The sequence below is a fragment of the Lepidochelys kempii genome, chromosome 4 (genome assembly GCF_965140265.1).
Source record: "Lepidochelys kempii isolate rLepKem1 chromosome 4, rLepKem1.hap2, whole genome shotgun sequence".
NCBI classification, from domain to species: Eukaryota; Metazoa; Chordata; order Testudines; family Cheloniidae; genus Lepidochelys; species Lepidochelys kempii.
The window spans coordinates 46,425,410-46,439,693 of record NC_133259.1 but is presented as its reverse complement, the minus strand read 5'-3'; the positions used below and the strand labels follow the sequence as shown (position 1 = coordinate 46,439,693).

The following is a 14,284-nucleotide window of genomic DNA, read 5'->3' as shown; positions in this document are numbered from 1 at the left end:
TTCTTCACTCCTCCTTTCCCTCCCCCCCCCACCCCAGTTTTATGAACTAAAGGGAAAAGAGAAAGGGAAAGAAGGGGAAATGTTAGCAATCTACGGGGTAGTGATCTTGTTTAGACCTTCCCCTAATGCTCCGGTGTGTCTAATTATAATGCACTATTTATGAAGATCAGGAGCAATAGTTAACCACCTCTCTTCCCCCATCTCCCAATGTGTGTACATAGAAATCAGTTTGGTTTCACCAGGTGTGGGGATGTGAAATAAATCAGGATGATCATACTGGCTTCAGGAGATTCTCAGCTATTCTCCCAGTACCATAGAAACCCTTCCACAGGTACACCATGGAGGTGTGGACAGACACAAGGAACAGGCTTGGAAAAGGGGAAGCTTTCAAAGCAACATCTCCTAAAACCCCATGAACTAGGCAACACAAGTTACTGCTAGTAGCCTTTTCATACAGTGATCTCCCTTGCCTTGTTGGACCATTTGAGGCAACCATAGGCAGATATGGCATGGCAACATGATTCCTGAAGGAACCAGGATACTATGGGAACTGGAAGAGCAGTTGCTCAAGAAGCTGTTTGGATATTCTTGGCCCCTAGTGGTGTCCCAGGAGCTGTATACATCTTGGGACATCTCCTGGTTTTGAGGGTGAATACCATAGTTGATTTGTCTTCTCAACAGAACAACTACAAAGAAACTCTGCGTACTGAAAATATTCATATCGGTGTATACGTTCCTATGTGAAGGCCACTAACCCATTGCAAATTTCTATGTTGTCGTATTGACTTTGGGTAGTCTTAAAATTCAGTGAATGATTTTAGAGGCTCCAAATTTACTAAACTGATGCAGTTCATCTCTCCAGAAGTGGGAAGGACTAGGGACTAGAGTGAGCCCCAGGAAAGCCACATCCCTGTGTGCTGCTGACCACAGCTTTACAGGATTCCTGTTACCCTAAACAGGTATATTTTGAGGTTGGGTAAGGGGACGGATAACAATTCCTGGGTCACTGGCTATGTGGAGCTAACGTTCAAGTTCTTTCACCATGCAGGAGAATTGAGCCACCACCGGGACTACTGTCAAAGATGATCTCCAGGTTGTCAGCCAGGTGACAGGGAGAATGATGGTGCTGTCAACAGCAATAAGGAATGGAGGAGGTGCAAAGAGTTTTAAAATAATGAGCTTTTTTAGCTTTATTAAGCTTGAATTGTTGGTGAACTATCCAGGAAGAAAAGGCAAGCTATTACAGGGGACTAGATAAACAGGGTAGTCTAGGTGCAGGGAAGATTTGAGCCAGCCTAACACTGACATTTGAATTAGGGTAGGTGACACTCATTCTCCATAGCAAACCTTTTACTCAACTATTTTATAATGATTTCAAGACATACAAAATGGCTTGGAGGATCAGTAGTGCAGCATATGTCTCCTCTAGGTCATTAGTTCAAATCTGGCTCCAGTAAGGAGTGATGGAAATAATTGTCTGACCACTGTTTGGTGACCTATTATGAAATGGGTTTAGCAGTCGCAGTCTACTTTCTAGCATAGTGGTGTTCATACTATACATGGCACTAATTGGCTCCCTTGTTAGCAATTTCAGCAGAGAAGGCAAGGAGTGAATGGATATGGAGACTAAAGTGCCTTCTTAGACTCCAGGTCGGGTTTTAGGCACAATGGCACAGATTTTCAAAAATAAGTCCTTGGATAAATGCCATTTTATTTAGATTTAGTGAGTGAATGTTCCTTTTGTCATGCATGCAGCCAGCATCCATTAAAGAGGCATGGTTATACATTTTTTGTAAATAATGGTGTACAGTGGAAGTTTTCATGCAGCCTTGGTACAGCATTCAAAACCCAAGTCTAAAACAGAATGCTGTGAACAGTCAAAAGATATAAAAGTGCTGTAATTATTAAATCATTTGTATAGTTCTCTAGAAGTGCCATTTAGTTTCTGTTTGAGCTTCTGAATTAGTGGGGGAAGGCTTTTTTTCAGGCAAGGTAATTTTAGTGAAAGCCATATTTCTCAAAGTGATTAGGCATTTTTACTTAGTCCACATAGAAGCCGCTTTACAAGCAGCTGCTTTTTTAAAGAAGAGGTTGCATTGCAGACTGCTTTTGAAGTGCAGTTACTTTGATCAAACAATTTCAGAATGTTCTGTGAGACAGTACAACATGGCAGGGGGCACTGTTTCTTTCAGCTTTCTGATACATGCTTTGCCCTAGAACTTTGCAGTCCTGGAACTTGGTCTTCTCTCTGAAAAAAAAGAAGTGTAATAATAATATTAAGAATGAAAAAATGAGAGGAGAGAACATCTGAAAAAACAAGTGATTAAGCAGCTGTAACCTTAAGATTACTAATTTCAGAGTTATCTTTGCCAAAGAGTCTTGAATCCCAGTGTTATATTTAAGAACACTCCATGACTTACTCACAAAACCCCAGAATGTTGAAAGTAATTGGGGTCATTAGATGGCAAGTTAGTGGCTGTACAAGTGGGTGAGTAGGTGGCTGGATAACCACATTGAACTACAAATATTAGGCCTTATTTGCCACTGCCTTGCAAATACATAAATACTTTTAAAAAATCAGTACCTAAGAGGCATGATTTCCAACTGTCACTCCAGTTTTGAAGTCAATTGTTACACGACAGTAAAACTGAAGTAACACAGTTATGAATCATGCCACTACCATTGTAGTGACCATACCAAATGTGGGGCAGCACAAAATGAGGTCCTGAAAGTCCTAGGAAAGGATGGCATAATGCTGTAAGGGGATATGTAAGAGGTGGGGATCTGGAAGCACACTTCAAGGATACAGAGGACCATAAGTAGGGTCTCTCCTCACTAGGACTACAGGGCCAACCACATAAAAAAAGAGAAACTAGATCTATTTGTTTTGTACATTATTTCTAAATGAAGAAGCAAATAACATTTCTTGATAAAATGACACACACGTGTAACTAGTTTCAGAGTAGCAGCCGTGTTAGTTTGTATTCGCAAAAAGAAAAGGAGTACTTGTGGCACCTTAGAGACTAACAAATTTATTTGAGCATAAGCTTTCGGCTGTAACTCACGAAAGCTTATGCTCAAATAAATTTGTTAGTCTCTAAGGTGCCACAAGCACTCCTTTTCTTTTTACACATGTAACTAGTTATTGACAGTCTCCTTTAATATCTAGTGAGATGCATACATAATTAGTGAACTCCAAACTACATTTTAGTTAAATCATCCACTTCTTGTCTGGGCTTACTGTTTATAAAGGTACAGATTGCATGTACCCATTTGTTTTAGCTCTAAAGATTCAGCTGCAATTTGTATTTCATGAACATTTGCTTCTTGTCTTTTTTTTTTCCAAAAAAGCCATTTTCAATGCGAAATAGTAAGCACTAAAAGTTTGTTTCTTCTTCTAAAAGAAAGATGACAAAACATGAGAGAAGGATCCAGTAGAGGAAGATTCAGAAAGACTTCTAAAGCACTCAGATGGCATGTCTGGACTACAGAAAGACTTTCTGTACAGATCTGTCCATGTGATACTTGAAGCACAGCTGAAGACGATCATGAGAAGAAGGTGAATATGAATAATAGAACTGTAGTCCACTTTCGCTGTGTACTGTTTCTCTAAGTCTATAAGGAAGTCAGGTGAAGTTCTAGGTAGAGGCTGTGCTTCACTGCAATATAGACAGAATAGATGAGGGATCCTCCTGTCAGTACATATGCAGCACCATATAAATAGTACAATACATTCACACCGCTCCAAAAATGATGTCATGCTCGGGAATGCATTAGGAGGAATTAGGCCATTGCTATGATCTGTGGGCTGCCCCCATCTGATCAATAGAAAGTTAGATGAGAATTTCTAGCTTTGGATCTGTGGAACCTCAGAATTTCACTGAAGGAGTAAATTTCATGCTGCCACTATCATAGAACCAGTAGCAGCATTTCAACAGAGTAAACAATGCAGCCAGTTCTTGGGAAGTGGGTGAACATGGTACTGTCCAGAGACTCAAAGGATGTGAATTCATTGCGGCTATGGAACTCCCATGACATAGCTATGACAGATATGGCAATTTCCTAATATATCCCCAAAAGACATTGTATTAATTTCATGTATTATTGTCGGCCAGGATTGGATGTAACCCCTTTAGGTGGGAGATGTGACTAATGTAAGACCTAGGAGTTCAAGAGATTATACTGAAAACATGTCGTACTTTTGGGATAAAAAGTGTTAAGTGGATTTATTGGGGAATCCCTAGGGAGAAATTAATACAAATTACTCACCTCTGTTATACAAAAAACTCAGCCTTTTGTTGGTATGACCTGAGGAAAATGTCACTGTCAATATCAAAGACCCATCTTGTATAAAGAAACAGTTTATCTGTCCAGTCTTTGTTCTGATTGTGCATCCAAGATGGATATGAACTTAACCAAGTGGGGTGGGGAATGTGGATTTTGAAGGACTGACATCTACCAGAGCCCTAGATTGGAGCTGGGGGTGACCTCTGATCACCTTTAACATGTGTGTAGGTTTTATTATTGTTTAAATATATTTCCTCTGTAATGCTTTTACTGTTAGAATGAGAATGCTTGCTTAGAAGCAGCTGTATGGTAACTTATAACTGCTGGCAATACAATGGTCATAGCTGCTGAAGAGACAGCAAAACAGAAACACTGGCTTTGTAGGCAGTCTGGCTGCTGGGAATATCACAAGATAGGCACGGAACTGTGCAGCCTTAAAACCTCCAGACAGGAGAGAGTGAGACACATGTTTCTGCCCAAGAGGTGACAGCCAGCAGCCAGAAACCTTTTAGTGGGCACCCTCAAGGGACCACAAAAGGGGAATACAGGTGTAGTTACCCTGAAACTGTGACAGTAGCACCTTCCTTCCCTCATGGTGGGGGGAGGGGGAGGGAAGGGACTGAGGCTGTCATGCATCATTCACAGGAGATGCAGTCTGACCAGGGTACCTGGCTCATTGTGGAGAATAACAGGAGGTACCATGTCAGCTACCCAAATCTAACTTTTTGGCCAAAATGTCATATTTTCATGCATGAGAGAAATTCAGATGAGCTCTAAGCTCAACTTCTGATTTTTATTTGCCATAGATCTCTCCTGCATAAGCACATGCTATTTTCTTATCACTGGTCTCTCTTAAGAGAGAAAGCACATGTCTCAATTAGCCTGGGTCTGGAGAGACCATAGGGCCAAACCTTCATCCCATTGAAATCAAAGTGTTGTCACTGACTTCATTAGGACTAGAATTTGACCCCTAGTTACCACAAAGGACATTTAAAAGAAAAGGTCATGATTTACCCCAAAATATAGCATGCCATCCTTATAGATATGAGGCATGAAGCTGGAAACCAGTGATTATTCTTCAGTTGTCAGCCTTCACTAACCAAGCCTTACAAGTCACAGAAGTGGAGACAGCCATAACACTTTCTCTTGCAAGCCAAAATAAAGAGAAATGGACTACATGGGTGATATACTGGTAGCAATGAGTGATGAATTATGGATCTTGGATTACAGGGTGATGAAAGGAGAGTTAGAATTTAGCTATGGATAAGTAATCTAAATATTAGGGCCTATAGGTCCCACTTCAACAAGGTACTTAAGCAGGTGTCTAACTTTAAATCTACAAGTAATCCTATTTATATCAAGACTGCCAATATAAATTAAATTAGGCATAGTCTTAAATTCCTTGTTGGATCAGGCCGCAGTGATTAAATAAATCAATCAATCTGAAAACATCTGCTCAATGGTAGCAGCAGTCAAAAAAGCTATCAGAATGTTAGGAACCATTAGGAAAGGGATAGACAATAAGACAGAAAATATCATAATACCGCTATAAATCCGTGATATGCCCACATCTTGAATATTGTGTGCAAATCTGGCTACCCCATCATCATTGCAGAGTCCTAGATCCTGAGCTCCAGCCCAAGCCTGAGCAATTAAACAGTGCTTTAGCCCAAGCTCTGGGATCCCAAGTCAGCTGGTACCGGGGGGCGGGGGGGTCTAATTGCAGTGTAGGCATTAACCCTTTCATCACCTGTGTGGAATAATCATCCCCATCACAGAGAGAGAAATATTGGTGGCACTCTCCTATGAATCATATAGATCACTGAAGCACTTTTATCTGTTCATAACAGTACTATTATGTATTATCTCAGTCCCATATACCCAAAGTCTGTCTCTGCAAAATTATGGAATAACGTAAACACTTTATAGGTGTTTAAAAAGATATTGTTTAAAATCCTTATAAAATATTTACTTCTGGGTTTTTTTTAATATGCACCATTTATTAAAATTCCTGTAATTATCAAAAATCTTAACAAAATCTCCAAGACACAATGGAAAATAGTAAACAAAAATATTACTTAGAGAACAAAATAATAATTTTTTCTCCCTGTCCCCAAACCAAAGCCTCAGTGTTTTACTGTATTTCTACTCTGTTTTTACTCACTCATAGATCAGATGAAGTCCACTGATGTATGGAGGTGATTTTCAACAGCACAAATTGAAATTAGGTGCCCAGCTCCCATTTAAAGTCAAATTAAATTTTAAATGATCCTGATTTAGGACTGAGGGGAAAAACTAAACAAAAATGGAGAAAGAACCTCTGGATTTGGTCCACTCATAATAAAAATTACAGGGCCAGATCCCAAGATCCTTACTCATGTAAAACGCCAGTTGTCAACCTGGGGGGGGGAACCACACCTCATCAATATACATAAATAATTTCAAGATTCAGCAAGTGTTGCATCCAAAGTAGTTTTTTTTTTCATTACAGATATTCAATTATTCATTATGTCTCTATTTTTAGACTAATATCAATAAGGAGAGTAGGGAGTCTGGTTTCTGTTTATTGGATAAAAATGGCACTTAGGTCAAAATCCTCCTTCAGAGCCTTAGGCGAAATGTATCCAAAGTAATGATCCAGAATATGTCTCTGCTACATAGCTCTAAGTCTGTCAGTTACAATCCTTCATTCCTTTTATTCTTGAAACTTGTGTGAAGAGACAGGATGTTACTATTTAGGGTTTGAGGGTGAAATTAACAGAGCAATTTAGGCACCTCAACTCCCTATGTGTGGTACAACTGTGATTCACAAAACTCCTTCTTGGCTGCTGCAGAACCTCCAAGGTGCCTAGCTTTCTGCTTAAAAGTTCCGTAGGTTTTAGACTGGGGCACACACACTGTTGCTTTCCTCTAGGCACCCAGCCTATCTGCTGACTAAGCCCCAGAGCAATACACAAACTAGGGGAAGAAAGATATTCATCTGCCTGAGTGAAGTGCAGGACCTGATTTGATAGGCAGCTTCTTAGCTTGCCTAGCAGACTGAGTCCCATTCAAAATCTGACTAGACAAGGAGGCCATCATAACTCTCAGCCCAGTGAGTCAAGCACTCAGGATGTGGCAGACACAGATTCAATTCTTCTTTTTCCTGGGGAAGAGGGTGACTGGAGAAAGGATTTGAACCAGGGTCTCCAGACCACTGAACTATGGGATCGTCTGACACTTGAGAAGGGGAGTTCTTCAATCTCTCTTGTTGAAACTGTTTGATTGTGGATAAATAATAAAAGAGTGATAAAACCCAGAATTTGCCACCTCCTAGCTGGTTGCCCTCACCACTGAAGTTCAGAGTCATTCTCTCACTCCCTCTGGTCCAATGACTGTTCCATTGTGGATAAAATACCTAAATAGTCCTTGGGCCAGAGATTGTGATTGTAGTTCAGTGGTTACTCAGCGAGGAGATACTGAGTCCAGCCCCCAACTTTCAATCAGTCTTTCATCATGTAGCCACAGTAGAATAACTTCCCTAGAAGACCCTGAGGGGGCCCCATGTCAGATTATCTCAGAGGTCAGTGGTTTGAGCATCTATCTCAGAGGCAGGAGAACCCTGTTCAAATTGTTTCTCTCTGTCTGCCAGAGAAGGAAAAATCAAACCTGGGTCTCCCACTCCCAGGTGAGTGCTCCGACCACTGGGCTAAAAGTGTTTGTACACCATTTCGCACAATAGTTTTCTGATATCACTTGAGGCCTCTAAGGATAAATTTACACTGCAATCAGGTACCCATGTGGGGGGATGGTCCCAGAGCTCAGGCTCCAGCCCAAGCCTGAACGTCTATACAGCAAGTAAACAGCCCCTTATTTCAAGTCCTGCAAGTCCCAGTAAGCTGGCACAGGCCAGCCACAGGTTTTTAATTGTCCTGTAGACTTACCCTGAGTGCTACTGAAATACAAACAGAACAGGTGTTTTTTTGGGGAGGGGCTGGAGAGGGGACGACAAGATCCATTAATACTTTGTAGGACCCAATGTCTTAAATAAAACAAAAATGTACAAACATTTTAGATGTTTAGAATGCAGATGTTTTCTGTGCAAATTCAAATGGAAAAAAGAGAACATTTCTGTAAACAGTAGGTTTTAAATAAAAATTGAAGATTTATGCACGTAATGTAACTATTAAAAATACAGATGAGAAGTTTTTACACATAAAAGGTCCCTCTACATTTTCATTCATGGAGGAATTTGCATGAATCTTTTAAATAAAGTATTAGTAGCACAACTGTTATGCATCTTTGTGCCATGAAAAAGTTCATAAAATGACCAGATATACATGCACCATTTGCCCCTCTTTGTCACTCTCATTTCAGCACTCTGCCATAGAGACACAATCTATCTTTCTAAGAGCAAGGAAGACAATACTGACCCCTAACTGTGCCCTGGATCCCACAATACATCACAGGAGCAGTCCTTTTGAAGTTAATGGAACTTCATGTGCTGTAAATTAAGCACCTGTTTAAGCACTTTCTTAGACTGAGGCTCTTACACAGATAATTCAACAAATAATGGCAATTGATTGTGGTGAGTGAGTGGCACATCAAGGGAGAGGTAATAGTAAATAGTGGGAAGGGAAGATGAGAGCATTGTTTTAGGAGAAAAGGAAAGCAGATAGTGAAAGTGTTTGGGAAAGTGTTAGATCTTTCACAGATTTTTGAGTAGAGAGAACACATGACCCCTGCACATGGACTAATCACAACTGCAGTCCCTATCCTCCTGCAAGCACAGGGACTCCTTTCTAGTGAAAAGAAAAGGAGTACTTGTGGCACCTTAGAGACTAACAAATTTATTTGAGCATAAGCTTTTGTGAGCTACAGCACACTTCATCGGATGCATGCAGTGGAAAATACAGTGGGGAGATTTTATATACACAGAGGACATGAAACAATGGGTGTTACCATACACACTGTAACCAGAATGATCAGGTAAGGTGATATTACCAACAGGAGGGGGGAACTTTTTGTAGTGATAATCAAGGTGGGCCATTTCCAGCAGTTGACGTCTGATTTGTGTCCATTTATTCTTGTGCACATGATGGCATATATACCAATGTGATATATGCCATCATGTGCCAGCAATGCCCCTCTGCCAAACTGGACAGTCTCTACATAAAAGAATAAATGGACACAAATCAGACATCAGGAATTATAACATTCAAAAACCAGTCGGAGAACGCTTCAATCTCTTTAGTCACTCGATTACAGACCTAAAAGTGGCAATTCTTCAACAAAAAAACTTCAAAAACAGATTCCAATGAGAGACTGATGAATTGGAATTAATTTGCAAACTGGATACAATTAATTTAGGCTTGAATAAAGACTGGAAGTGGATGGGTCATTACACAAAGTAAAACTATTTCCCCATGTTTATCCCCCCTCCCCCCCACTGTTTCTCAGACGTTCTTGTCAACTGCTGGAAATGGCCCACCTTGATTATCACTACAAAAGGTCCCCCCCCCCCCCCCGCTGGTAATAGCTCACCTTACCTGATCACTCTCCTTACAGTGTATATGGTAACACCCATTGTTTCATGTTCTCTGTGTATATAAAATCTCCCCACTGTATTTTCCACTGCAGGCATCCGATGAAGTGAGCTGTAGCTCACGAAAGCTTATGCTCAAATAAATTGGTTAGTCTCTAAGGTGCCACAAGTCCTCCTTTTCTTTTGCGGATACAGACTAACACTACTGCTACTCTGAATCCTTTCTAGTGGAGTCCTCTGAGACACACGCTACCCTAAAGAGGGCAGGCAAGGACGTGGCTATACTGCCACCTCCCTTTTTTCCTTATCCCTGGACAACAGAGATGGCTGGTTGACAGAGGAAAGCATGCTGCACCACCCTAGGGGAAGGTGTAACAACTGCACACCGCTGAGTGTATCTGCGAATGGAAGAGAGAGAAGGGGACACATTCAGGAGAGATTTAGAATCTGAGGGACTCTAAGATGGGGACATTTACACCTTGCTCCTCGCACCTCAGCTAGTAAGACACAGACTCCAAATTTTGCCCATAGAGACCTAGCTTACAATAAATAAATGTGGTTAACATTTACATCAGAACATGTTTTGTATTTAGAGTAACCCTGTTGCTCTGTGATGTGGCTATTTCCACATGCTTTTCTAATGGATATCAGAGCAAAAATGTGTCAAACGTGTGAAATTCACCTTTATGTTCTTTAACTTGGTGAGAGTTGGATTTCTATAGTTAAGATGCTGTTAGATATTTTGAAATATATACATTCACATTACAAAACAATGCATTATGCGAACATTTACACAGACAGGTTTATGAGTGGTGTTTAAACCTCACTTGATTACCTTAAATGCTTTTAAGTTGGCTCTTCCATTTATCATGCAATAATTCTGTAAAAAAGAATGATGACACTGAGTTGTGCTAATTCAAATAGCCATAATGCCTGACTTTTTGGTTTCAAACAGACAAGAATTTACTCTTTTTTTTCCTTTTATCCCTTTCCACGTGATAAGGAAAAGTCTGGCTGCATTAAGCAGAAACTTGACACATCTGTCAGTAGAACTACCATCTCCCCTCCTGCACTGAGGAGCCAGTTGTCTGTCATCTGGATCTCAATGGACATGGAGGTTGGGCTCTGGAGTCTCTATCTGTTTCTCCAGATGGCAAGCCCACTCTCGATGTGCCATTCCTTGCTTGACAGCTGGACTAGATGATTCCTTCATCAGATCGCCTTCTGTTTTACCACTAGGGGCCAGGTGTCATTCTTCAGGGAAGAGAGTTAAAGCTTTTGTCATGGTATATTTCTCTTGTTTTACTTAACATCTACTCACCTTTTAGTATTAAAAAGAAAAATACAAACTGATACGAATATCCCTATGCAGAGTTTTCATGTTACCCAAGACAGTCTCTGTGGCTGCAAAGATCCTTCAATAATCTGTCAAAAACTGACATCACTGTGTAAAGAGCTGTTCATTTCTATATCTTATTTTGGACTGATGAATGTGCCACTTCTATATCCTTCAGCTCATAATAACATTTGCCCTTTCATGTTCTCAGTTTAAGCCACTGGGAATTCAGAGCTATTTTCCAAGCATAATTATACCAATCTGCATATAAAAGGCTATCTGTCCTACAGAAGGTTCAATAGAAAAAGCAAACTCTTCCAAAGAAGAAAATTAGAAGTAAATCCCATAACTAAGATTCAGTAAAGTTAATACATTTTTCATCTGATGTGAACAATCTGTGGGTTTGTAAAGGCACTGGAAAATTGTCTAAGCTACTGCTCTGTATCAGTATTGTGTCAAAATGTAGCTGGTACAAGGTCCTCTCAGCTTTGGAACTAGTTCACCCCTTTGGTGTATAACACTGCTACTTTGAGAAAGAGTGCGTGGGTTTTGGTTTTGATTTTAATTTTTCTACCAGTGTATTATTGGTTGTGGAAGGAGTAGTTTATTTCATTATTGCTTATTTAGGAATTATCAAGGAACAACTAGAGCAAGAGGTAAAGGCTCTTTTCTAATAGATGTGTAATTCTTTATTTTATTTATTGAGACTTCTTCACAGTAACTTGCTTTTACAGATGTTCTGATCCCATTGGAAATACCAAAGTCCTGTTATTCCAACAGTTGACTTGCATAAAATGTAGTCACAAATATTATCATGAAACTAGGGGACACCCAGGAAAAAATAAATTGATTTGTAGTATTGCCAACCCCAAGCCTTCAAAAATAGTCAACCCTCTCAAAACCATGAGATTTACAAAAATATGCTTGGGATTGTTTTTAAAGCATCTTTTGAAACTTTAGGGGCATGTTCTCAGGCTTCTCTCTGTAATGATGACAGTTTGACAGTTAGAAACTTCCTTTTTTGTGTATGTTGTGTATGTAAATGAGCTGAGATTCTTACATATATGCAGAATACTAAGAGCTGGGACATTAAGAAATACACCAAATATCACAATAAAATCATGACCATCTTCTCTCTCTTTCCCTCCTTAAGTTCTAATAGGACTTATATCTGGGGTTTCCAAAGTAGCTTAAAGGATTTAGGCACCCAACTCCCAAATTTCCCTTAGGCTCCTGAGAAAATCCCAGCCTGTATCCTCTGTAGCTGGTGGCCAAAGGGGGCAGCTTGAGCATGCATAATTGAGTGGGTCTGAACTATTGCGGCCACGGAGGGCAGTCTTTCTGAGGTAAGAAACACATGCAAACTGAGTATATTATTATATACAGACAGTAAACAAAGACTCCTCACATTTGTCCCCTGAACAGCAGCTTGAAGGCTAGCAGCTGTAACGAGGACTCTACCAGTTCTCTACAAGTCTCCAGAACCAGCAGCCTATTCCCTCCTGTGGGGGCAGTTTCTGAGGCACGAGCCACCCCAACACTGCTCCCAGGGGTGTGGCCACAGCTCCCAGGAGACAGACATTTTCTGGCCATTGCAAGTGGCAGAGTGGGAGCTTAGAACTGCCTTTCACAGCAAAACCAAGGATTTGGAGAACTTGTGATTTGGATAGTATGAGATAAGGAGCTGTCTGATCATTCTGTAGAGGAGTGGAGCTATGGCTGTGGGAATGCAGAGAGAAAAGACTTTGGATTAACAATAGCAAAACAGATTGGCTGGGACTCTGGACTACTGGACAGGGTTTTGGAGCGGAGCCCGGAGCTTAGGCACGGAGCAGCGGAGCTGCAGGTTTTTGCCTGGAGCTGGAGTGGAGCCGGAGCACAGCTCAAAAGCCCTGCTACTGGAGAAGGGCTCCTTTAAACAATCTTGAAGAAAACAAAAAACAGAACATAATCAATCCAAATTTGAACAAACGTGTTGGTTAAAGGAAATTAAAATCAAATGCTCAGTAAGTAAGAAGAGATGTTGTTTTTCATAAAGTGTAAAGAGCTACCATTCATTCCTGGTATTATATAAGCATTTCTTGCTTCTTTTTTGGAATTGCCTTAGTATGTTTATATTTCAAAAATGTTGTATATTCTAGAAAATGAGAACTGGCTTTTAGCACAGAAGCATTACAACATATGTAATCCCAGTCCTAAACACTTAAATGTGCCTGTCTGTGCCAGCTCTTAATTACCAGCTCATTAACACTCAGGTGTCAATTGCTGGTGGCAAAGGCAATACTCAACTGGCCTGGTTTCTGTCATGCACAATGTAATTAAATTGACCTCAGCAAAAGGAGCCCAGTACTTGCCTGATACCACTTGGACACTGGTTTCAGGGACTAATCACGGTAGTGTAATTTGGTGAATCACACAGTGTAATGAGGGAAAGGCTCTGGAGAGTAGAAAATTGTACTTGCATATGTAATAATGACTTTAAGGACAATTAGAGGAATAATCACTGCTCTGTTTTGTTCCAAGCTAATAATGAACTATGGTAACTATTTGATTTTTGCCTTGTTGATCTAAAATTCTAGATGCTGTTGGGAATCCTTTTAAAATAATGGTTACCAGCAAGGGTTGGTTGGGTGTTTTTTTGTTTGTTTGTTTTTGTTTTTAAGTATTTCAACACTAAAGATGGCATCTCACCCTCACTCTAAGGCTACATCTAGACTACAAAGAAGGGGTGTGATTTCTAGCTTGCATACATCGTCATGCTATACTTGCTCTAGCTCTCATTGAGCTAAATGTTCGTGTCGCTGCGGTATCATGGCCAGCAGTGCCATCACATAGCTGTGCTGAGTAAGCCCTTATGGGTGCAGGTGGGCTTGAACTTGGCATGGATAAGCTGTGCCTGTGCTGCCCACGCTACCCCAGCTACACTTTTATTTATACTCACGCTAGCTCCCATCAAGCTAGTGTATGTGTGTGTGTTAGAGCTGGGAATCACAGCTGTAGGTATGAGTGTAGATGTAACCCTCACTGTCACGGTTAGAGCTTAAAGAGTTAGCTGGGTGCGTAGTCCCTGAGCAAGCCACAGTGGGTCATGTCAGCTAGTGGATATGATTACACAACTTTGGAGATTACTAAGGACA

General features: G+C 40.6%; 1 protein-coding gene across 2 annotated transcripts in view; it reads right to left on the bottom strand.

Moving 5' to 3' along the window:
• Positions 1-1,713: 1,713 nt before the first annotated feature.
• Positions 1,714-14,284, bottom strand: part of PCDH10 (protocadherin 10) — a 68,903-nt gene continuing 56,332 nt past the window's right edge. For both annotated transcript variants that reach the window (XM_073341122.1, XM_073341126.1), the window contains one exon: positions 1,714-2,248. In XM_073341122.1, coding sequence (XP_073197223.1) covers positions 2,214-2,248 — 35 coding nt within the window. In that variant the 3' untranslated portion in view covers positions 1,714-2,213. The remainder of the gene's footprint in view (positions 2,249-14,284) is intronic.